Source organism: Astyanax mexicanus, chromosome 12 (genome assembly GCF_023375975.1).
Source record: "Astyanax mexicanus isolate ESR-SI-001 chromosome 12, AstMex3_surface, whole genome shotgun sequence".
Lineage (NCBI taxonomy): Eukaryota > Metazoa > Chordata > Actinopteri > Characiformes > Acestrorhamphidae > Astyanax > Astyanax mexicanus.
The window spans coordinates 44983950-45006033 of record NC_064419.1 but is presented as its reverse complement, the minus strand read 5'-3'; the positions used below and the strand labels follow the sequence as shown (position 1 = coordinate 45006033).

The window sequence follows — 22084 nt, the reverse complement described above, 5'->3', positions numbered from 1 at the left end:
ATATATATATTTATTTATTTATTTATTTTTTCTCTCAATGATATTCTAATTTTTTAGATGCACTAGTAGAGTGGTCTCTCTCAGTGGGTTATAGAGTGGTCTGTCTCTCTGTACATATAGAGTGATGTGCGTGTGTCTCTCTCTCTCAGTAAGTTATAGAGTGGTCTCTCTCTCTCAGTTGGTTATAGAGTGGTCTCTCGCTCTCAGTGGGTTATAGAGTGGTCTCTCTCTCTCTCAGTGGGTTATAGAGTGGTCTCTCTCTCTCAGTTGGTTATAGAGTGGTCTCTCGCTCTCAGTGGGTTATAGAGTGGTCTCTCTCTCTCTCAGTGGGTATAGAGTGGTCTCTCTCTCTCAGTGGGTTATAGAGTGGTCTCTCTCTCTCAGTGGGTTATAGAGTGGTCTCTCTCAGTGGGTTATAGAGTGGTCTATCTCTCTCTGTACATTATAGAGTGGTGTGCGTGTGTATCTCTCTCAGTGGGTTATAGAGTGGTCTCTCTCTCTCTCTCAGTGGGTTATAGAGTGGTCTCTCTCTCTCAGTGGGTTATAGAGTGGTCTCTCTCTCTCTCTCAGTGGGTTATAGAGTGGTCTCTCTCCCTCAGTGGGTTATAGAGTGGTCTCTCTCCCTCAGTGGGTTATAGAGTGGTCTCTCTCTCTCTCTCTCTCTCTCTCTCAGTGGGTTATAGAGTGGTCTCTCTGTAGGTTACAGTGTGGTCTCTTTCTCTGTAGGTTACAGAGTGATCTCTCTCTCTCTCAGTGGGTTATAGAGTGGTCTCTCTCTCTCTCAGTGGGTTATAGAGTGCTCTCTCTCTCTCTCTCTCAGTGGGTTATAGAGTGCTCTCTCTCTCTCTCTCAGTGGGTTATAGAGTGGTCTCTCTCTCTCAGTGGGTTATAAAGTGGTCTCTCTCTCTCTCTCAGTGGGTTATAGAGTGGCCTCTCTCTTTCTCTCTTTCAGTGGGTTATAGAGTGGTGTCTCTCTCTCTCAGTGTGTTATAGAGTGGTCTCTCTCTCTCAGTGTGTTATAGAGTGGTCTCTCTCTCTCTCAGTGGGTATAGAGTGGTCTCTCTCTCTCAGTGGGTTATAGAGTGGTGTCTCTCTCTCTCAGTGGGTTATAGAGTGGTCTCTCTCTCTCAGTGGGTTACAGAGTTGTCGCTCTCTCTCTCAGTGGGTTATAGAGTGGTCTCTCTCTCTCAGTGGGTTATAGAGTGGTCTCTCTCTCTCTCAGTGGGTTATAGAGTGGTCTCTCTCCCTCAGTGGGTTATAGAGTGTTCTCTCTCTCTCAGTGGGTTATAGAGTGGTCTCTCTCTCTCAGTGGGTTATAGAGTGGTCTCTCTCTCTCAGTGGGTTATAGAGTGGTCTCTCTCCCTCAGTGGGTTATAGAGTGGTCTCTCTCTCTCAGTGGGTTATAGAGTGGTCTCTCTCTCTCAGTGGGTTATAGAATGGTCTCTCTCTCAGTGTGTTATAGAGTGGTCTCTCTCTCACTCAGTGTGTTATAGAGTGGTCTCTCTCTCAGTGGGTTATAGAGTGGTCTCTCTCTCTCAGTGGGTTATAGAGTGGTCTCTCTCTCTCAGTGGGTTATAGAGTGGTCTCTCTCCCTCAGTGGGTTATAGAGTGGTCTCTCTCTCTCAGTGGGTTATAGAGTGGTCTCTCTCTCTCAGTGGGTTATAGAATGGTCTCTCTCTCAGTGTGTTATAGAGTGGTCTCTCTCTCACTCAGTGTGTTATAGAGTGGTCTCTCTCTCAGTGGGTTATAGAGTGGTCTCTCTCTCTCAGTGGGTTATAGAGTGGTCTCTCTCTCTCTCTCAGTGGGTTATAGAGTGGTCTCTCTCTCAGTGGGTTATAGAGTGGTCTCAGTGAGGTTGTATAGCAGGCGTAAGGAGTCGCTAGTCTGACTTGCAAATGACGCAAGGACATTCTGGCCATTTTCCCCAAATAAAGCCTCATTATGTGGAGGGGAAACTCTAGACAGCATGCCACAAAGACCCTCACACACAGACGCGTGCACACACACACACACACACACGCCTACACACACACACACACACACACACACACACACACACACACACACACACACACACAAAAACACACACACACACACACACACACACACACACACAGGAGCACCTGGCAGAGGAAGTGGAGCTGCTCAGCTCTCAGTGAGGAGCATCTCGAGTAATTCTGTGTGTTTTCTGTGTGTTTTAACCCCTTAAACACTTAAATATACACAATATATTCTGAAGAAAACCACATGGAAAGCAATGGGAAAAAAACAACTCTTAAGTTGTAAGAGAAAGGATTAATTTCATCAGCTACTGTAATAAAGCTCACTGTGAAAGGAGTCGATCTGACCTAACTGTCATTTGTACATTTATACTCCTCATATCTGAGCTAAACTGCTGTTCAGGTGCAGTTTAACCTGATTTATTTATTACTGAGATCATTACTACACTTACTAAGTAATGCTAGCTCTGCTGCTCCATGCTAACCTGTCTAACATACGTAGCATTTGCTTCTCAACGGTCAAATTCGGTGTTAAAGCAGCTTCACACTGCACTGACTGCACAAATATATATATATATATATATATATATATATATATATATATATATATATATATATGCAAAAATATATATATATGCGCAAATATACTGTCCTGAACCACAGAAACAACCTTCTTGCTGTATTTACTTTCTCGCTCTTGCATAGAGTTGGGTATCGTTAACAAAAAAAAAATCGATACTGGTACCAGTTTGATACTTTTAATTTGGTACCGATACTCAAATAATACTTTTTTCGGTACCTTTTTATAAATTCTAAATTCTAAATTCTAAAAAAAAAAAAAAACGGTAATTACTCTCACACAAAACGTATTTATTTAACAGCAGACGTGAGTAATCTCCTCCTCATGCTGTCACCATGAGAATCTACCATACTTTTGGTTCTTGTTAGCACAAAAACAATAAACATGTTTATTTGTGGCGCTTTATTAAAGAACAAAAACAATAGTTTTAAGAAATGTAAGCATTAGATTGGCAAAATTATATATTATATTATATTTATATTAGTGGTGTAAGTAGTGGTGTTACACATGTGTAAGTACACTTTTTAAATTAACCTTAATAACCTACACTTTAAAATTAACCTTAATAAACATGTGTAATTACATAACCTGTACCTCTGTAGTTAATCTGTTACAATGTGTACTTCATCAGTAGTTACACTGTAGTTACATGGATTGTTACCGTGTAACTACATAGTACTTAGGCACACTTATTATAAAGCGGGACCAAAAGTTCGGCTCAAAGGAGGTAACTTATTTTTTCCCCAGCCAATAATTTTAATGTAATGGCTGATGAGTGTATTGATTTTGGTTGGTGTGTGTTCTGTGTTTTTTTTTTTTTTTTTTTTTGTTAAGTAAGCGGCAGCCAAATTTAATATTTTAATTAAAAGCGACGTAATTAGGCTCTCATTAGAGATGGTAATTGGAAAGCGGATGCATGTTCTGTGGCGTGTAAGTGCTGTTCTGTTCCCGGAGACTTTTGTCTCAGCGGTACGTCCGTGATGAAACAGAGGTTAAGAGCATAAATAAATAAATAAGTGAATAAATAAATAAATAAATAAATAAATAAGTGGGAAATTAAGAACCCTTCTCATTAACAGGTGCAGCCGGCCCGAAGGAAAAGCGTGGATAAACAAACAACAATAACAACACCACCACCCGCTGATGGGTGGGGAAGATAAAGCGCACGGATGAATATGAAATTACAGAACAGAGCTTTATTACTCTCTGGAGGAAATTGACTTCCGTATACACCAAACGCGGCGAAGGAAAGGTGCAGAAGGAACGCCTGATACACTGATAAAAACAAATGAACATGCAGAACATATTACACGCCTCGGCTGAGGACGGGACGCCGTACTGTAATAACCACCTGCACCGTGCATCTGCTCTAAATGAGCTATCCTCCTAATGGATTCTGATCTTTCTGGAAAATAATGACTTCTCTGAAGCTCAGAAGAACGGGTTCACGGCTCTTTATTAGTTTTAAATGAAGCAGCTGGATGTGGGGGACTCAGGGACCAATAATACCTGCATTATATAGAGGACAGGATGTTTAAAATAGGCCTTAAAATAATACTTTACCATGTAAAAAAAGTGTCTCTAAAGTTGGTGATTTTGTTGGCAGTAAAATCCCAGTGTTAAAGGAAAGAATAAATAAATAAATCATATAAATAAATGTATGTGGCATATAGCAGCAGCTTAAATAGATGTATCAAATGCAGATATTTGTATATTTGTTGTTTTTTAATCTACTCTCCTTCTTTAAAAATGTAATTTAAGGCTGGCACTGTGTACATTTTTTACATTTTTATCTAAAAAAACATTGGATTTTCATTATTTAGAATTGTTAGAGTTATTAACAATTAGTCAATTACCCAGGTTATATTTACTTATACTACTTACTAGGGGTGTACCATATCGTATCGGACGCAATATTATCACCAACATTTTTTAATATTGTGAATAATATTTTACCCTGAAATATGGTGCCATATCACCCACCCCTAATAAGCACATCAGGGTATTAATTTTTTTTTTTTTTTTTACTGTTTTTAGCAAAATAAAAAAAATCACACTGTTTATATATTGCCTCCTCTTACCACTTACAAATTTACTGTGCAAAACCATTTAACCATATCCACAAGTGCTTCACAACTGATGCTTTTAAACACATTAAGAAAGCAAGAAATTCAAGTAATTAACTCTTGACCAGTTCAGCACAGCTGTTAACTGAAAGCCTGTCATTCCAGGTGACTCTACTTAATAAAGCTGACTGAGAAAATCTAAAGCAAAGATTTGCAAAACTGTGTAATCTAATCTAAGCAAGTGGTGCTACTCTGAAGTAGCTAAATTGTGCCGATGAGCAGTCAGATGTTCTAGCAGACATCTTCAACACCTCCCTCATCCAGGCAGCTGAAAACCGCCGCTATAATCAATTTTGATTGGGATATTTTAACAAAATATCCCAAAAGCAAAATTGAAATATATAAATCAATAATATTTTAGAAATAAAAACACCTGGGCAGCATGGAAGGATCAGGAGTCAGGTCGGGTCAGTGGAGGTCAGCAGCACACCGCTGTCACTATAGGCCCAAATGAACTCTAGCTACTGTTCAAACCCTCCACCACATGGTTTAAACCATCCGAGCAGCTTAATAGTCCGAACAGGTCAGTATCAGGGTCAGGGTTAATCAGGATTCACCCTCTGCTGTCTGAGCTAAGGGTGAAGGATGAGGGTGAGGAGGCGGGATCAGGGTGAGGGGGTTAAAGGTTACAGACACTGGGGTTAATTATGAAGGATGGCAGCTCATCGTGAGTTCAGGTGATCTGGGGTCAGTTCTGGGTTGATGCTCTGTAATACATTTTATACATATTTCTTTGATAATGGGGTGAGTTTTTTGCCTTGTCTGCAGATGTGTTTACTGTAGTAATTATTTTTAGATGACTTTTACTTTCACTCCTTACATTTTTACACAATTATCTGAACTTTCTACTCCTTACATTTTAAAAACAGCCTTGTTACTCCTATTTAATTTAATCTCGTTTTCATTCTGGCTTCAATAAAACCCCTATCCAGATAAATCTCTCCACCCAGATAGAGTGAATCTGATTGTGACTGGATGTAGAGAAGTATAAACATATACTATTCCGACACCCTATTGGTTTATACTGTGATCCATCACACCTGCACACACCTGGATCCATGTGTAAGCGGTTACAAAAAGTGAAAATAAAAAAAGTGACAATGCTGGAAAATATGATTTCTGTGTAAGCTAAAGTCTTATAATATAATTTATTATAAGTAATTAATAAGGGTCATTTATTTGAAAAGTTCTAAGGGAAAAAAGTGCGCAGTATTGTGATTATGATGTAGCTGAATCTGGACTCACCCTGTAGAGCCTCGTTGGCTCGGTCCAGCTCCTGCTCTCTCTGGGTCAGCTGCACCCGGAGCTCAGCGGCGGAGAGAAGCTCAGCGGAACAGCCTCCTCCGCTCTCCTCCAGCTCCTTATTCAACATCTCCTTCATCCGCTTCAGCTCAGCCACCTCCTCCTGCAGACACAGCACCTCCTCACGCAGCAGCACTGTGAGTGAGAAACAGCAGAGAGGTGTGTAAGAAGACCTGGACATCAATCTGAGTCAAAACTGGGACTTGAACACATCAAATCCCAGTGAAAACATGCAGTGACCCAAACAAGTTCTGAGTCAATATCAAGACCTGTACACAATACGTCCAAGTAAAAACTGAGACGTCTGAGACGAGGCCAGGATTTTAGTCCATGTTTTAGTCCAAATCAAGGCTGAGACCTGGACTCACCTGGGGTCTAATTTAAGTCTGGGTCAAAACATTAACCTGGACATATTAAATCAATCAGTGGTAAAAACAGAGCTAGACACATTGTCTATGTTACCTTCTGGCTCTCTTCCTTTAGTTAGGCTGTTTTATTCAGATCTGCCAGAGTTATTAGATAATAATCACACTAGCTGATCACTCTCCACAACTGATTACATACACATTTATATGAACTCTAACTGTTTTCATCACTGGTGCTGCTATACACCTAAATTTATTAGACCTGTGTGGGTGTATAATGACTTTATATTCATTTAAAAGCTGTTTGTCCAGTGGTAGGGTGGTCTCCCAAGGTTTCTTCCTCCTCCTCCAGCTCTGAGGGGATTTTTTCTCCGTGCTCACTGAGGGTTCTGTATCATATGTTCAGTGTTTTGTCTAATTCTTTGTTCTGTAAAGCTGCTTTGTGATAACATTGGTTGCGAAAAGCATTACATAAATAAACTTGATTTGATTTGACATTAAGCCAGTTACTCAGACAGGAATTAAGCCTAGTCTTGTCCATTTGAAGGGAAATATAGTCTATGATTAGATTTAAAATAAGTAAAATCTGAAACAGGACCACACAGACCTGTACCCAACAAGTATCAAGAAATACAACTGAGACCTGGGCTTATTAAGTTTGAGCCAAGACCAAGACCTAGAAAGACTGAGTCTGAATCTAGAAGTCAAAACAGTTTCCTGGAGAAATCGAGTCAATCCAGAGTCAAAACTATGGAGTCCAAGTCAATACCAAGACCTGTACACAAGAAGTTCAAGTCAGAATTGAGACATGCAGTCGTTAAGTCTGGGTCAAGGCAAAAACGTGGCATGTCTTAGACTACACAATTAAAATATAGTTATGAATAAGTTTAATCAAGTCTATAGACAATATACTGTACATGGACACAGTCTAGACCAGGTGTCGGCAATTAAGTTTGGCTGAAGGCCAGATATTTTCCAAGCCACAAAAAAAAATCTGTTTAGGAAAAATTTAGTGTAATAGGATGGAGCCCTACAGACTAGTAGCTCTCCAGCCCAGAGTGTTGTTGAACCCAATTGCAGAACAGTTGAACTCAAAGCAGGTAAACCCAAGCGCAACAGAGAGAGAGAGACAGGAGAGGGAAGTAAACAAAAGCTCACCAGAGAAGCATTTTATTTTATTATTTTTTCATTATTGTTCATTATAGTTCAAACGACCTCACGGACCTCACAGATGTCACTAAAGTCAAGACAAAGTCAAAGACAGAGTCAAAATAAAAGCCTGTTAAACATCGATTCAGAGTCTAGACCAAAGTCCTAAAGACCAAATTAATCGCAAGATTTTCTCCAAGTTATAACTAAGACTTGAGAGGACAAGAAGCTAAATTCACCCTAAATCCTAAAGTCCAAGTGATGGCAGAGATCTGGACACGTCAAGTCCAATTTAAAATGGGGACAGTCCGTACTGCTGCGTGTGTTTGGGTTTGGATCAGAACCGACTGTGTGTGAGGGGGATATTAAAGACTTCAGTAATGGTGTTTAGAGATGAAAGAGACAGCGATTAGGACTAATGATTAGTCAAAGTCAGCTACTTAATGCAAATTGCTTCAATCTGCAGAGCGGCTGAATATGCGCATATATTATCTCTCCCTGCCTGAACAGCAGAAGCAGCGAGGATTCACTTAAACGCTGATTTCATACAGAACAGTATAGAACAGCTGCACAGCTCTACACATTTCTCAGCTCTACACTAAACACTCCTCTACAGTCATGAGAGCATGCACAGCAACATACCGAGAAATGACAGAAAAGGTGCATGTGAGAGCAAGAGCGAGAGAGAGAGAGAGAGAGAGAGAGGGAGTGAGGGAGGGAAAGAAAGAGATTAGTGAGTCATAAATACGATTTCCGAAAGGAGATGCAGAATTAAAAAAATAATAGAACTGAACCACAGTAGGGGGTGGGAGGAGAGAGCACAACACAGAGAAAGAGAAAACGCACAAATACAAACCATGAAGAGAACAGCCCACCAGCAGAAAACGAAAAGTGCAGAAGATCCAAGCAGATATGAGATATAAGAGATAGAGATGTGATCGGAGAAGAGCAGAGGTACGCAGATAAAAGCAGAGAAGAGCAGAGGTACGCAGATAAAAGCAGAGAAGAGCAGAGGTACGCAGATAAAAGCAGAGAAGAGCAGTGATAAGCCGAGAGGACCTGAGATAAGCAGAAATATGCAGAGAAAAAGAGCAGAAACATGCAAAGAAAAGTGATAAGCAGAGAAGAGCTGGGAGTTGCAGGAACATGCAGAAAAGCTCAGAAAGAGCAGAAATATGCAGAGAAAAAGAGCAGAAGAGCAGTGATAAGCAGAGAAGAGCTCAGAAGTGCAGAAATATGCAGAGAAAATGTGAGAAGAGCAGTGATAAGCAGAGAAAAGCTGAGAAGTGCAGAAATATGCAGAGAATTACAGAGAAGAGCAGAGATGTGAAGGATAAAGAGGAGCAAATAAGAGCAAAACAGAGACAGCAAAATATGCAGAGAAGAGCAGAAGAGCAGAAATAATAAAAGAAAAGCATAGAAGAGCTAAAAAGTGCAGAAAAATTAAGAAATGCAGAGATGTGCGGATAAAAATAGCAGCAGGGAGGAGTTGAGAAGTGCAGAAAGAAAGAAAAGCTCAGAAAAAGAAATATGCAGAGAAAAGTCAAGAAGTGCAGAAATATGCAGAGAATAACAGAGAATAGCAGAGTAGAGAACAGCAAAATAAGGAACGAAATTAAAAATGCAGAGAAGAAAAGAGCAGAAATATGCTGAGAAAATGTGAGAAGAGCAGTGATAAGACGAGAAGAGCCGAGAAGTGCAGAAATATGCAGAGAAAAGCAAAGAAGAGCAGAAGTATGCGAAGAAAAGCAGTGATAAGCAGCAGAGAAGAGTTGCGAAGTGCAGAAACATACAAAGAAAAGCTGAGAAAAATAAATGCAGAGAAGAGCCAAGAAGTGCAGAAACATGCAGAGAAGAGCAGAAATATGCAGAAGAATATAGAGAAGAGCGCAGAAATAAGTAGAGAAAAGCAAAGAATAGTAGTGATAAGCAGAGAAGAGCAAAGAAGAGCAGAAATATGCAAAAAAAAAGGAGAGAAGAGTGCAGACATAAGAAGAGGAAAGCAGAGAATAGTAATAATAAGCAGAGAAGAGCTGAGAAGTGCAGAAATCTGCAGAGAAAAGCAAAGAAGAGCAGACATATGTGAAGAAAAGCAGTGATAAGCAGCAGGGAAGATCTGAGAAGTGCAGAATCATGCAAAGAAAAGCACAGAAAAAGAAATATGCAGAGAAAAGCTGAGTAGTTTAGAAATATGCAGAAAAAAAGGAGAGAAGAGCGCAGACATAAGAAGAGGAAAGCAGAGAATAGTAATAATAAGCAGAGAAGAGCAGAAATATGCAGAAAAAAACAGAGAAGAGCAGAAATAAGAAGAGAAAAGCAGAAAATAGTAGTGATAAGCAGAGAAGAACTGAAGTGCAAAAATATGCAGAGAAAAGATAAGAACCAGCAAAAATATGCAGAGAAAAGATAAGAACCAGCAAAAATATGCAGAGAAAAGCAGTGATAAGCAGCAGAGAACAGTTGAGAAGTGTAGACACATACAAAGAAAAGCTCAGAAAAAGAAATGCAGAGAAAAGCAGAGAAGAGCACAGAAGAGCAGAAATAAGAAGAGAAGAGCAGTGATAAGCAGAGAAGAGCTGAGACGCGCAGAAATATGCAGAGAAAAACAGAGAAGAGCAGAGATGTGAAGGATAAAGAGGAGCAAATAAGAACAAAACAGAGAACAGCTAAATATGCAGAGACGAGCAGAGAGGAGCTGAAATAAGAAGAGAAAAGCAGAGAAGAGCAGAGAAGAGCTAAAAAGAGCAGAAACATGCAGAGACAAGCAGAGATGTGCGGATAAAAATAACAGAATAGCAAAGTAGAGAACAGCAGAATAAAGAACAAAATTAAAAACGCAGAGAAGAAAAGAGCAGAAGAGCAGAGATATGCAGAGAAAATGTGAGAAGAGCAGTGATAAGACGAGAAGAGCTGAGAAGTGCAAAAATATGCAGAGAAAAGCAAAGAAGAGCAGAAGAATGCGAAGAAATGCAGAGAAAAGCAGAGAAGAGCCGAGAAGTGCAGAAATATGCAGAGAAAAGCTGAGTAGTTGAGAAATATGCAGAAAAAAGCAGAGAAGAGTGCAGACATAAGAAGAGAAAAGCAGAGAATAGTAGTGATAAACAGAGAAGAGCTGAGAAGTGCAAAATATGCAAAGAAAAGCAGAGAAGATCAGAGATGTGAAGGATAAAGAGGAGCAAATAAGAGCAAAACAGAGAACAGCAAAATATGCAGCAGAGAAGAGCACAGAAGAGCAGAAATAAGAAGAAAAATGCAGAGAAGAGCTGAGAAGAGCAGAAATATGCTGAGAAAAGCAGAGAAGAGCACAGAAGAGCAGAAATAAGAAGAGAAAAGCAGAGAACAGTAGTGATAAGCAGAGAAGAGCTAAGAAGTGCACAAATATGCAGAGAAGAGCAGAGATGTGAAGGATAAAGAGGAGCAAATAAGAACAAAACAGAGAACAGCAAAATATGCAGAGAAGAGCAGAGAAGAGCACAGAAGAGCAAAAATAAGAAGAGAAAAGCAGAGAAGAGCTAAAAAGTGCAGACAAATGCATAGAAAAGCAGAGATGTGCAGATAAAAATAACAGAGAATAGCAAAGTAGAGAACAGCAAAATAAGGAACGAAATTAAAAATGCAGAGAGGAAGAGGAAGAGCAGAGAAAAGCAAAGAAGAGCAAACTGGAGAAGTTTCAACCACATAAACTGCCAGAAAGGGAGGGGCAAATCAAAGAAGATCAGTGAAAAAACAAGACAAGAAAAGAAATCAAAAAGGGATTGATTTTTGCTGACTCCACCCTCAGCTCAAATGTGAAAAAATGCTATAAAAAATAGAAGTAGGAGTTTGGGAGGGGCACTGGGTGATGTTTGGGTTTAGGGGCGGGGCAGGAGGGTAGAGCTGATTGGCTGAGATGCAGCAGCAGCAGTGTTAAGCAGGACTGGTATGTTTTATTAGTTCAGAGGAAACACATTTCAGCTATTAATGAAAAAAATATTCAAGTTAGGGTTTAGGGTTTAGTCTTTAATCCGTGTTTAAGGGTTATCCTCTGTGTTTTTGAGCAGGTTACTGGTCTTCAACACTGAACATTATCTTCTCTTTCCCAGAACGCCTTGAGAAAGAGAGGATACGGCTCAATGCCTCCATCATAAAGCTGTCGCAGCATGTGATGTGAAAGCGACTGTCGCTGGATCGGACGTCGGGGTCGGGAGGTGATTAAACAGGTAAATAATACAGTAAACAGAGAGAAGCAGCTTCACCTTCAGTGTGACGAAGACAAAAGCAGAAGAAGAGTAAATCACATCAGTACTGAAACCTCCTCCACACAGCTCACAACACGCTCACCTCCTCTCACACGCGCGAGAGAGTGTCAGTGTATGCGAGTGTGTGAGAGAGTGAGGGTGTGAGAAAGTGAGCGTTCTAGTGTGTATAAATGTGTAACTCGCACACACACACACGTTTGCACACACACACACACACACTCTCACACACTCTCAACCACGCACATACTCTTGCACATTCACACAATTTCGAACCATTACACATCTATAACACTGTAATTACACGTTTATATACATGTGTGCGAGTGGATGTGTGCGCACACAAGCATGTGTGGGAGAATGTATAATTGTGAGACTGCGTGCGTGAATGTGCAAGGATGTGTGAGTGGTTGTGAGTATGAGAGACTGTGTGTGTACAAATATGCATTGGAATGTGTATGCACAAGTGTGCGAGTATGTGTGCGAGTGTGTGTACTTGTGTGCCAGTGTGTGAATGTGAATGAGAGTGTGAGTGCACGAGTATGTGAGCGTGTGAGCGTGCATGCACAAGTGGGCATGTGTGTGCGTGAGTGCATGCATGAGAGTGTGCAAAAATGTGAGTGTGCAAGAGTTTGTGTGCGTAAGAGTATATGAGCGTGTGTCAGTGCGCAAATGTGCATGGGAGTGTGTGTATGTATGAGTGTGCGAGTATGTGTGCAAGAGTGTGCACTTTGTATGACACTGCATGAATGTTCAAGGGTATGTTAGTGATTGTAAGTGTGCGAGAGTGTGTGTGTGTGCCAACGTGTGTGAGAGTTTGTGTGCGTGAGTGTATGAGTGTGTGTGAGTGCGTAAATGTACATGGCAATTTAAATGTACGAGTGTGCGAGAGTGTGTGAGAATGTGTGAGTGTTTGTGTGTGCAAAAGTTTGTGTGCTTGAATGAGTGTGTGTGTACAAATATGCATTGGAATGTGTATGCATAAGTGTGCGAGTATGTGTGCGAGTGTGTGTAATTGTGTGACAGTGTGAATGTGAATGAGAGTGCGAGTGTACGTGTGTGCGTGACTGTATGATTATGTAAGCGCGCGAGTGTGCATGCACAAGAGTTTGTGTGCGCAAGACTATATGAGTGTGTGTAAGTGTGCAAATGTGCATGGGAGTGTGTATGTATGAGTGTGCGAGTATGTGTGCGAGAGTGTGAAATTGTGTGACAGTGCATGAATGCGCAAGGGTATGTTAGTGGTTGTAAGTGTGCGAGAGTGTCTATGTGCAAAAGCGTGTGTGTGTGTGAGAGAGTTTTTGTGAGTGAGTGTATAAGTCTGTAAGTGCGTAAATGTACATGACAGTGTGTATGTATGAATGTGCGAGAGTGTGTAACTTTGTGACAGTGTATGAATGTGCGAGTGTATGTGTGCACATAAGTATGAGTGTGTGAGCATGCAAGTGTGCATGCGCAAATATGTTTGTGAATGTGCATGGGAGTGTGTTGGTGTGAGTATGTGTGCAAGAGTGCGTAAATGTACATGGCAGTGTGTATGTATAAGTGTGCGAGAGTGTGTAATTGTGTGACAGTGTGTGAATGTGCATGAGAATGTGTGTGTGCATGAGAGTGTATGAGTGTGTATATATGCATGGGAGTGCGTATGTATGAATGTGCCAGTATGTGTGCACTTTTGTGACAGTGTGTGAATGTGTATGAATCTGTGTGAGTGCGCGAGTGTGCGCGCGAGTGTGCATGCGCTTCATGGCAGGGCTCAGATGCTCGGCTTTGTTTACATGATTAGGCAGACAGTCAGGCTGCTCTCCTGCCAAAACTCTCCCAACTGAGCTCTAATGGTCCCAAAAGCACATTTTGCGAGTGCAGAGGGTCTGCAAATACTGCATAACTGCACAACAGCCAGTCTGTCACTCTATTATATCAGTAATCACGTGGGGACGCACTGAAAACAAACAAACTACAATTTAAAATACTGAACACTGAAGATTTGTAAAATCCCAGCAGTAAAGCAACAACACTCAGATTTAATTCAGCACTGAAAGTGTTCATTTAACACTGGCAAATTGACTGAATTGCACTGCTGAGGTAAATTCATGACTACACAGTAAATCAGACATTGTAAATTTATTTCTGAAATGCTCTGGCCATAATTGTTGTTAAATCACTCAGGAATGAAGGAGATAGCCAGCAGGTAGAGCTAAGAAACGGCAGGTTTAAGTTCATTTTTCGCACACAAATAAAATTAATCACAGTTGCAATTCTGAGGTAGCTAGCTAGCTAAATGCACTGCTGAGGTAAATTCATGACAACTAGCCTTGTAAAAGAAATGGACATTTAAATATATTCTTAAAAATATACTTAACACTGAAAAATACATACTTTTAGCATTAAAATAAATACATACCTAAATACATACTAAATGTACTATTATGGAACAACTTATGGCAACTTAAGTATATTTCAATTGTAATTAAGCTATATTTAAACAACACAGTAAGTAGTAGATTTAAGTAGTAAATTTGAGTTTGTGTTTTTTTAATGTTCATTTCAATACAATTGAAGTATACTGTAAATGTACTACTTTGTGTATTGTATACACCTTAATGACACTGGGAAAAAAATACACTTAAATGCACTTTTTTTAATGCATATTTTAATGTATGTAATGTAATGTATATTAAATAGAAAAGATAATTATATTGTGGCGATAGTTATTTCAAAAATGTACTACTGAAATAGAATAAACATTATTATTTAGTACAAACATAAGAGTTGCAGTAGAAACAAAAAAAAATCGAAATATGTTTATCTATTTGTTCGTCAACATAAACTTACCAAGATCCTAATTTTGTTTAAAATTAAAATAGTGTAAGAAAAAAACATAATAATAAAGAAAGAAATAATATAATATAATGTAATCTATAAATATATATATACCAAAATAGCAAGCAAATAAGAATGAAAGATTTTTATTTATTTATTTTGGTCCAACCTAATAAGATTTAAGATAAGAATAAGCGTTGGTTTGTTTGCAGTGTTACAACAATTTTAAAGTTGGGTCAGACTTTCAGACCAATTACAGAAAGTTACAGGAGGGTATCATCACCCAATAAACAATAGAAGAGGAAAAAGGACAGGTGTTGTGCCAAAATGAGACTCCCCTTCATTTGCAACCATACAGGAACAACAGCTTACAGTGCTGGTTATTCTGTATCTACTGTTACTGTAGATTAACCCTTAGTGTCAGGATGACCCAGGAAGGGAGACGTGGAAGCGGACGCAAGTGCAGGTAAAGGGGAAATTTAATAAATATATATATATATATATATATATAAATAACAAAGATAAACAAAGAACAAAGAACACGGAATAATAAAGTAAAGCAAAACAAACGAGAGAAGCCAGAGAACATGAACTAAAACAAGAGGTACTAATGATATAAACAAACAGGGAGGATAACAAAACAAAGAACTAAACGAGAACCAGAATAAATACTAAACTAAACAGGGCAGGGGTAAATATATACAAGGATATATACGGGGAAATAGGAAATAACAAGAAATAAACAAGGGATAAACACAGGAATAAACAAGGAATAAACAAGGGCAATGGCTAAGAAAACGAGAAGCAAACGTGGGAAAGACAAACAACAGGGGTTAGTGCAAACACCGACGAAGACAAGGTGCCACAGGAAGACTATATATAAGAACAGGAAACAATGAACACCGGGGGGAGACAGGTAACGACGGGCGGAGTTACAAATGAGACAAGTGGTGGAAAACTACTGAGACAGGGGACACAGAGGAGGACGTGGGAATAACACACAGGCACGAGGACAGACAGGAAACAGGTTCAGGACATGACACAAAAAAAAGAAGAAGCTTATTCTGCTGCCGGACAAACCTAAAACTCAAAGGGAGTCAGATTCTGGCAGGGAGACAGAGAATTTGTCACAACACCTGGAAAGGTAACTACCTCAACACACTCTGGTCCAGACCATCAGGTGTAAAAATGTCCATAAAGTACTTTTCCACAATTTTCCTAATTTTTCCTGTAATTGAACAAATTACAAGAAGTTGATGCAGGCCGTCATCACTCATTAAACAATAGAAGACGAAAAAGAACTGGTGTTTCGCTGAAATCCGTCTCCACATCAAGTGCAGGCACATTACATTGAGGTATGGGTACAACAGATTACAGTGCGGGTGATTCTGTATCTACTGTAACTGTAGATTAACCCTTATTTATAAACACTAATAAAATAAATCTCAGGGGAATCTGTTACTCTCATTCTGCTGTAGGACAAACCTGAACTAGAAGGGAGTCAGATTTTGGCAGGGAGGCAGAATTTGGCACACCACCTGGAACGGTAACTCATCAAATTAACAACCAATAAGACTCCGCCCATGTAGGTGATGAAGACATGATATAGTAAAGTTCTTTAGTGTTCGTACAGATCTGTGAAAAATTTTGAGACCACTTCAGTTTTTGAATCAGTTTCTCTGATTTTGCTATTTATAGGTTTATGTTTGAGTAAAATGAACATTGTTGTTTTATTCTATAAACTACAGACAACATTTCTCCCAAATTCCAAATAAAAATATTCTAATTTAAAGCATTTATTTGCAGAAAATGAGAAATGACTGAAATAACAAAAAAGATGCAAAGCTTTCAGATCTCAAATAATACAAAGAAAACAAGTTCATATTCATATAGTTTTAAGAGTTCAGAAATCAATATTTGGTGGAATAACCCTGGTTTTTAATCACAGTTTTTTCATGCATCTTGGCATCACGTTCACCTCCACCAGTCTTACACACTACTTTTGGATAACTTTATGGCACTTTTGGTGCAAAAAATCAAGCAGAGACAAATCTTAACTGGAAGGAAGTCTGATTATGGCACAACATCTGGAAAGGTAACTATTTAAAAAATTAACAACCAACAAGACTCCACCCATGTAGATGATGAAGACATGATGTAATAAAGTTCTTTTGTGTGAAACTAACCGTACTAAAACATACAGAATACAATGTAAAAAACCACAAAAAAGCTTTATTCAGACTCTGGTCTGGACTTTCAGGCATAGAATCCACTAGATTTCAGCTGTAGGAAAAAGGCCAAACCCTAAACTGAAGTGAAGTAAAATCCCTGTTTCTAACAGAATGATGTTCATCAGCCTCTGTTACAAATTGTCTACATTAATGTCTGTGTTAATTAAGCACTCGAATACCATTAAACATAAAGTAGCTCTTAGAGGATAATGCAGCCTCACAGCTGCTCAATCACACAAACAACAGATAACGGGCTACTTATACCAGCGACAGTGTGTGTGTGTGTGTGCAGGTCAGCTGCATTTCAGCACAAGCACAGCTCATGATAAATTACACATGAAGAGCCTCATTTAAGGCAATTCATTAAAGAAATGAGACATCCTTTAAAGAAACTATAATTATTTTAATTTTCCTTTATTACTTGTATGCAAATATGTCATTTAAAATGTTGATTAGATGGATGTATGTATTTGGATACTTTAGTGTATTTACTTATGCCATAGTTAGGCCTGTCACGATATGGACGATATATTGTCCCAGAAATTATTGCAAATAGTTAAATAAAGTTTATGCAACGGACATATCGATAATATATTAATATATTAATATTAATCGATAATATATTATATATAACTTAATAATGCAATTACGCACATTTAAGAAGCAGCTAACTTTCAACTTTTTGTTATTTAGAAAATGTATCAGTAACACAGTAAAAATCAGTAATACCGATGCTATGAAGTATCGTAGAGAGTCATCTCGAATATCACAGTATCGTTATATCATCGTTATCAAGAGCAACATATTGAGATGCACTTTAATTCCCACTCCCACTCTGTTCCCGTAAATAAGCTGCTCATGCACCTTCACAGTGTGAAAGAGCAGATCAGTTTTCTTTGCTGAGAAGGGTTGGACATGTTTAGGTAGCTGCGCCGTTAAAATAGCAATCCGCCAAAGTCACACCTGGCTCTTAAAAGGGAGCATCCGAGCCTCCACTACCAGACTCTGCAACAGCTTCTTCCACCAGACAGTCAGACTCCTCAACACACAGAGCCTCCACTACCAGACTCTGCAACAGCTTCATCCACCAGGCAGTCAGACTCAACACACAGAGCCTCCACTACCAGACTCTGCAACAGCTTCTCCCACCAGGCAGTCAGACTCCTCAACACACAGACAGAGCTGAACCCCACCCCACCCACCACACTTACACATCATCGCACCTTGCACTTTATGTTGTCTATTGTTTGTTGTCCCATGTTGCACCATGGTTCTGGAGGAACGTAATTTCACTACACTGAGTACCTGTACTCACATGTAATGACAACAAAAGCCTCTTGACTCTTTTGTGTGTTTCAAGCTGCACAAGGTGTACTTTTCCTGTTGTTACGATAGCAAGGACACACTGAAACGCCCTATATCAAGCTAAAGGTTGACGGATCGCCTATAGATTGCCTAAATAAGGATCTGGTGTCAACTGAACATTAACAAGCAGAATAAAAAGGGCAGTTTTACAGAACATAATTTACTCAGTAACACAAAACTTCACAACTCCACTAATGCAAATTCAATCCATTGACTTGATCGCAGGGCCAGTGTAGATTCAGCAGGGTACTCTGACTGTGTTAATACTGTCGGACTAAGCAGAGCAGCTGCAAATGTAAAGAAATGAAGAGGAACGAGAGTACAGAGAGCAGGACTACGGAGAATCAATAACGCGTTATTCTTCACACAAAAGAAACGCAGGAGTAAAAAACGGAGGGATGAAACACTTGGTTAGGAAGAGACAGAGGGCTGAGGCCGGTGATAGATTGCTGCTCTTGTGTATTTAATGGAGAAGGCATCCGGCCGGAAACAGATCAGCCAGAACCGAGCCCAGTTTATACGCGATGAGCAGCCTGAGCTCCAACCCCAAATTAATTTATATCCTCCTCCAATTTCACAAACTAATTTCAAGCCCTGAGGATCCTGCAGAGAATACGAAACATAAGCCACACAATGCAAAACCAGGACTGAGTCTGCTGTTATTGTGTTTTTTTCCAAAAAAAAAAGTCATATAATAGCAAAATACAGCAGTACTTTGTCTCTCTAAACCATCACTGATCATCAGTAAATTTTACATTTAATTTAAAGGAAATCAAGGGATCAGAGTCTGGAGGAAGAGTGGAGAGACACACAGTCCAAACTGCTCGAGGTCTAGTGTGAAGTTTCCACCAATCAGAGATGGTTTGGAGAGTCATGTCTGTCATCTGCTGGTGTTGATCCACTGTGTTTTATTATCAAGTCTAAAGTCAGTGCAGTTTTGTTTTCCCACAAAATCTTACAGCACTTCATGCTTCCCTCTGCTACTGACAACTTTTATGAAGATGCGGATTTCATTTTCCAGCAGGACTTGGCACACTGCCCACACTGTAGCCAAAAGTACCAATTGGTCTTATATAATATTCTAATTTTCTGAGACACTGATTATTGGGGGGTTGTCATTGGCTGTAAGCCATAATCATCAACAATAAAAGAAATAAACTCTTAAAATAAATTACTCTGTGTGTGATACATCTATTCATTTTTTTTTTATTTATTTACTCCTCAGACAAAATTCAATTGAACTGTACAGGTTAAAAATGTGTACTTTTAAAAGCAAAAAAAGTGATCAATGTGATGAACTAAATTTAATCAATGAGGATTTAATTATCACCTCACAGCGCAAAAAATACATCTAAGCCGTGATGAAAAAAGTGATAAAAACTGAAAACAGAAAAAATAAAACTAAATTTTTTGACAGTTAAAAAAAAAGAAGTAAATAAAAAGACAATACCCAACTAATATTACTACTATCAGTTCAGTCCTTAACAGATAAAATAAGAACAATGGAACAATGGCTTCTATGTGGGCTAAGACTATTTGCAATAAGACACTTTATTATATTATATTTTCTTTTTTTTTTTTTTTTTACTTTTTTCTGATTATTTTATGTTTTTGTACGTTATTTTATTAAATGTTGTATTTGTTACCTTATTAATATATGTATATATATATATATACAAATCTGAATTTATTATTTGTATTAATATGTTTTTTTTCTCGATGAATAGCAGCTATTGCTATAGCAGCTAATAGGGATCCAAATAAATCAAAATCAAAACTGAGATTACTAAGATAACGGATTCAGCTTCTTGAACACTATAAGGGAATCAATTTGCAGAGTCATTAATGACACTGAAACCCTTCAGGCAGACAGTTAGTGTCTCACCTGTATCACCTGTATCACTGCTACCTGTGCGGGAATGTAAATAGAACTGGTTTTGAATGTAAACAGAGTCTGATTTCACTCGTCCGGCCGGTTCACTCTGAAAGTAAACAGGTCCAAAGATCATAACGGTTCTGCAGCCTGAGCCTGAAACCAACACCTGAACCCAGCCACCCAACAAACCACCCCTCATACCCCCCGACTCACCAGCATTCAGGTCTTTATAGGGGTTTCAGGTGTTTATATTACACAGGTAATTAGTTATGTATACTGTAAACTATTTTTATATTTAAGAGTTTAAATATCAATCCGTCAATCAACCTTCATTTTCAGTGCAGTAGAGCATTTACAGCTTAAAGAGACTTTATATTTAATCAGTTTAAGCTAAAACATAAAAAACAATAAAAAAATAAATGGAAAAGCATTAGAAAAACCAATAAAAATAAAAATCAGTATTAAAGGATGAGTGGACAGGTTATAATTTAAAGCAGTCAAATAGACATAAAGAGATAAATAATCTGAATAATAAAATAAAACAAACACAAACAAAAAAGAATAATAGAAGACTAAAAGTAGATTTATATACAAAACAATAAAACAAATAAATAGCAAAAACATTGGAAATAAACTAAAACAATAAAGATTTAAATAGGAAGTAATAAAATAATTCAATATTAAAGGATAAGTGGACAGTCTAAACCTTAAAAGCAGCCAAATAAAGAGAGAAATAAATACTTAGAAAAAAATATATAACAAACAAAAAAAGTATAGAAGACTAAAAGTAGACTTAAAATAAAAATAACACCAAGTATATAAAGAACTATACTAGAACTTTAAAGAAAAGTAAAAATAAAATAAGGAAAGGAAGGAAATAAATAAAATATATTTAAAAAAAAAACATGTTTAAAAGGCCAAAAAATAAAACAGAAAACAGAGTAAATAAAAAGGTAAAAGAAAAACTCCAAACAGTTTCAAACTCAGGTGGTTAGAAATGCAAAAAATATTTAAAATGATTTAGTGATTTAGTGAATTTTAGAATTTCCTCTAGTGAATATCAGCTCACTGCTGCTTTTTAGCCAAAAGCAGATTTTCCAGATCTTTAAAAGGGACCTGACCGGTGATTCAGACAGGACAACAGGTCTAATAATCACTGTTCTTTATAGAAATCACAGATGAGATATACGATGGCATTTAAACAGATCAATAATACAGCATTTTACAGAATAAAAACATGAGAGCACTTAAAAATGATGAGTTTCCTTGGTTTTACTAAGTTGAAAACCTCTGGAATATAATCAAGAGGAAGATGGATGATCACAAACCATCAAACCACCAAACTGAACTGCTTGAATTTTTGCACCAGGAGTGAGTAGCATAAAGTTTTCAAAAGCAGTGTGTAAGACTGGTGGAGGAGAACACGATGCCAAGATGCATGAAAACTGTGATTAAAAACCAGGGTTATTCCACCAAATATATATTTCTGAACTCTTAAAACTTTATGAATATGAACATTGAGGTCTGAAAGCTCTGTATCTTTTTTGTTATTTCAGCCATTTCTCATTTTCTGTAAATAAATGCTCTAAATGACAATATTTTTATTTGGAATTTGGGAGGAATGTTGTCTGTAGTTTATAGAATAAAACAACAATGTTCATTTTACTCAAACATAAACCTATAAATAGCAAAATCAGAGAAACTTTTTTTTTTCCAGAGCTGTATATGTTAAGAGTCACCTGTACACCTGAGTTTCTGTTACACCATTCCTAACACCACTTAGCCCTGCCTCAGAACGATTACTGGAAACCAGTAACTCCAGTTACTCACCAGCTTTCCCCTCCTCTCTGTCCTCAGACTTCATCCCACACTCCTCCAGCACCAGCTAACGATTCTTCATAATCATCAACCGCAGCAATAAAGCATTAAAATCAGCCAATTCCACAAGCTGTCTCTCTCGCTCTCTCTCTCTCTCTCTCTGCAGGTCTCTCGCCCGCCCGTCTCTCTCTCTCCGTGAACACTGAGAACAGTG

General features: G+C 38.5%; 2 protein-coding genes and 1 long non-coding RNA gene across 3 annotated transcripts in view; 1 reads left to right on the top strand and 2 right to left on the bottom strand.

The window, feature by feature from the left end:
* LOC125806157 (uncharacterized) overlaps positions 1–22084 on the bottom strand; it is a 437736-nt gene that overhangs the window by 60557 nt on the left and 355095 nt on the right. The window lies entirely within an intron of this gene.
* The window catches only part of kazna (kazrin, periplakin interacting protein a), a 64776-nt gene that overhangs the window by 11798 nt on the left and 30894 nt on the right, over positions 1–22084 (bottom strand). Inside the window, exon 3 of the mRNA XM_049486074.1 lies at positions 5952–6143. Coding sequence (XP_049342031.1) covers positions 5952–6143 — 192 coding nt within the window. The remainder of the gene's footprint in view (positions 1–5951; positions 6144–22084) is intronic.
* Positions 1–22084, top strand: part of bcar3 (BCAR3 adaptor protein, NSP family member) — a 476193-nt gene that overhangs the window by 425597 nt on the left and 28512 nt on the right. The window lies entirely within an intron of this gene.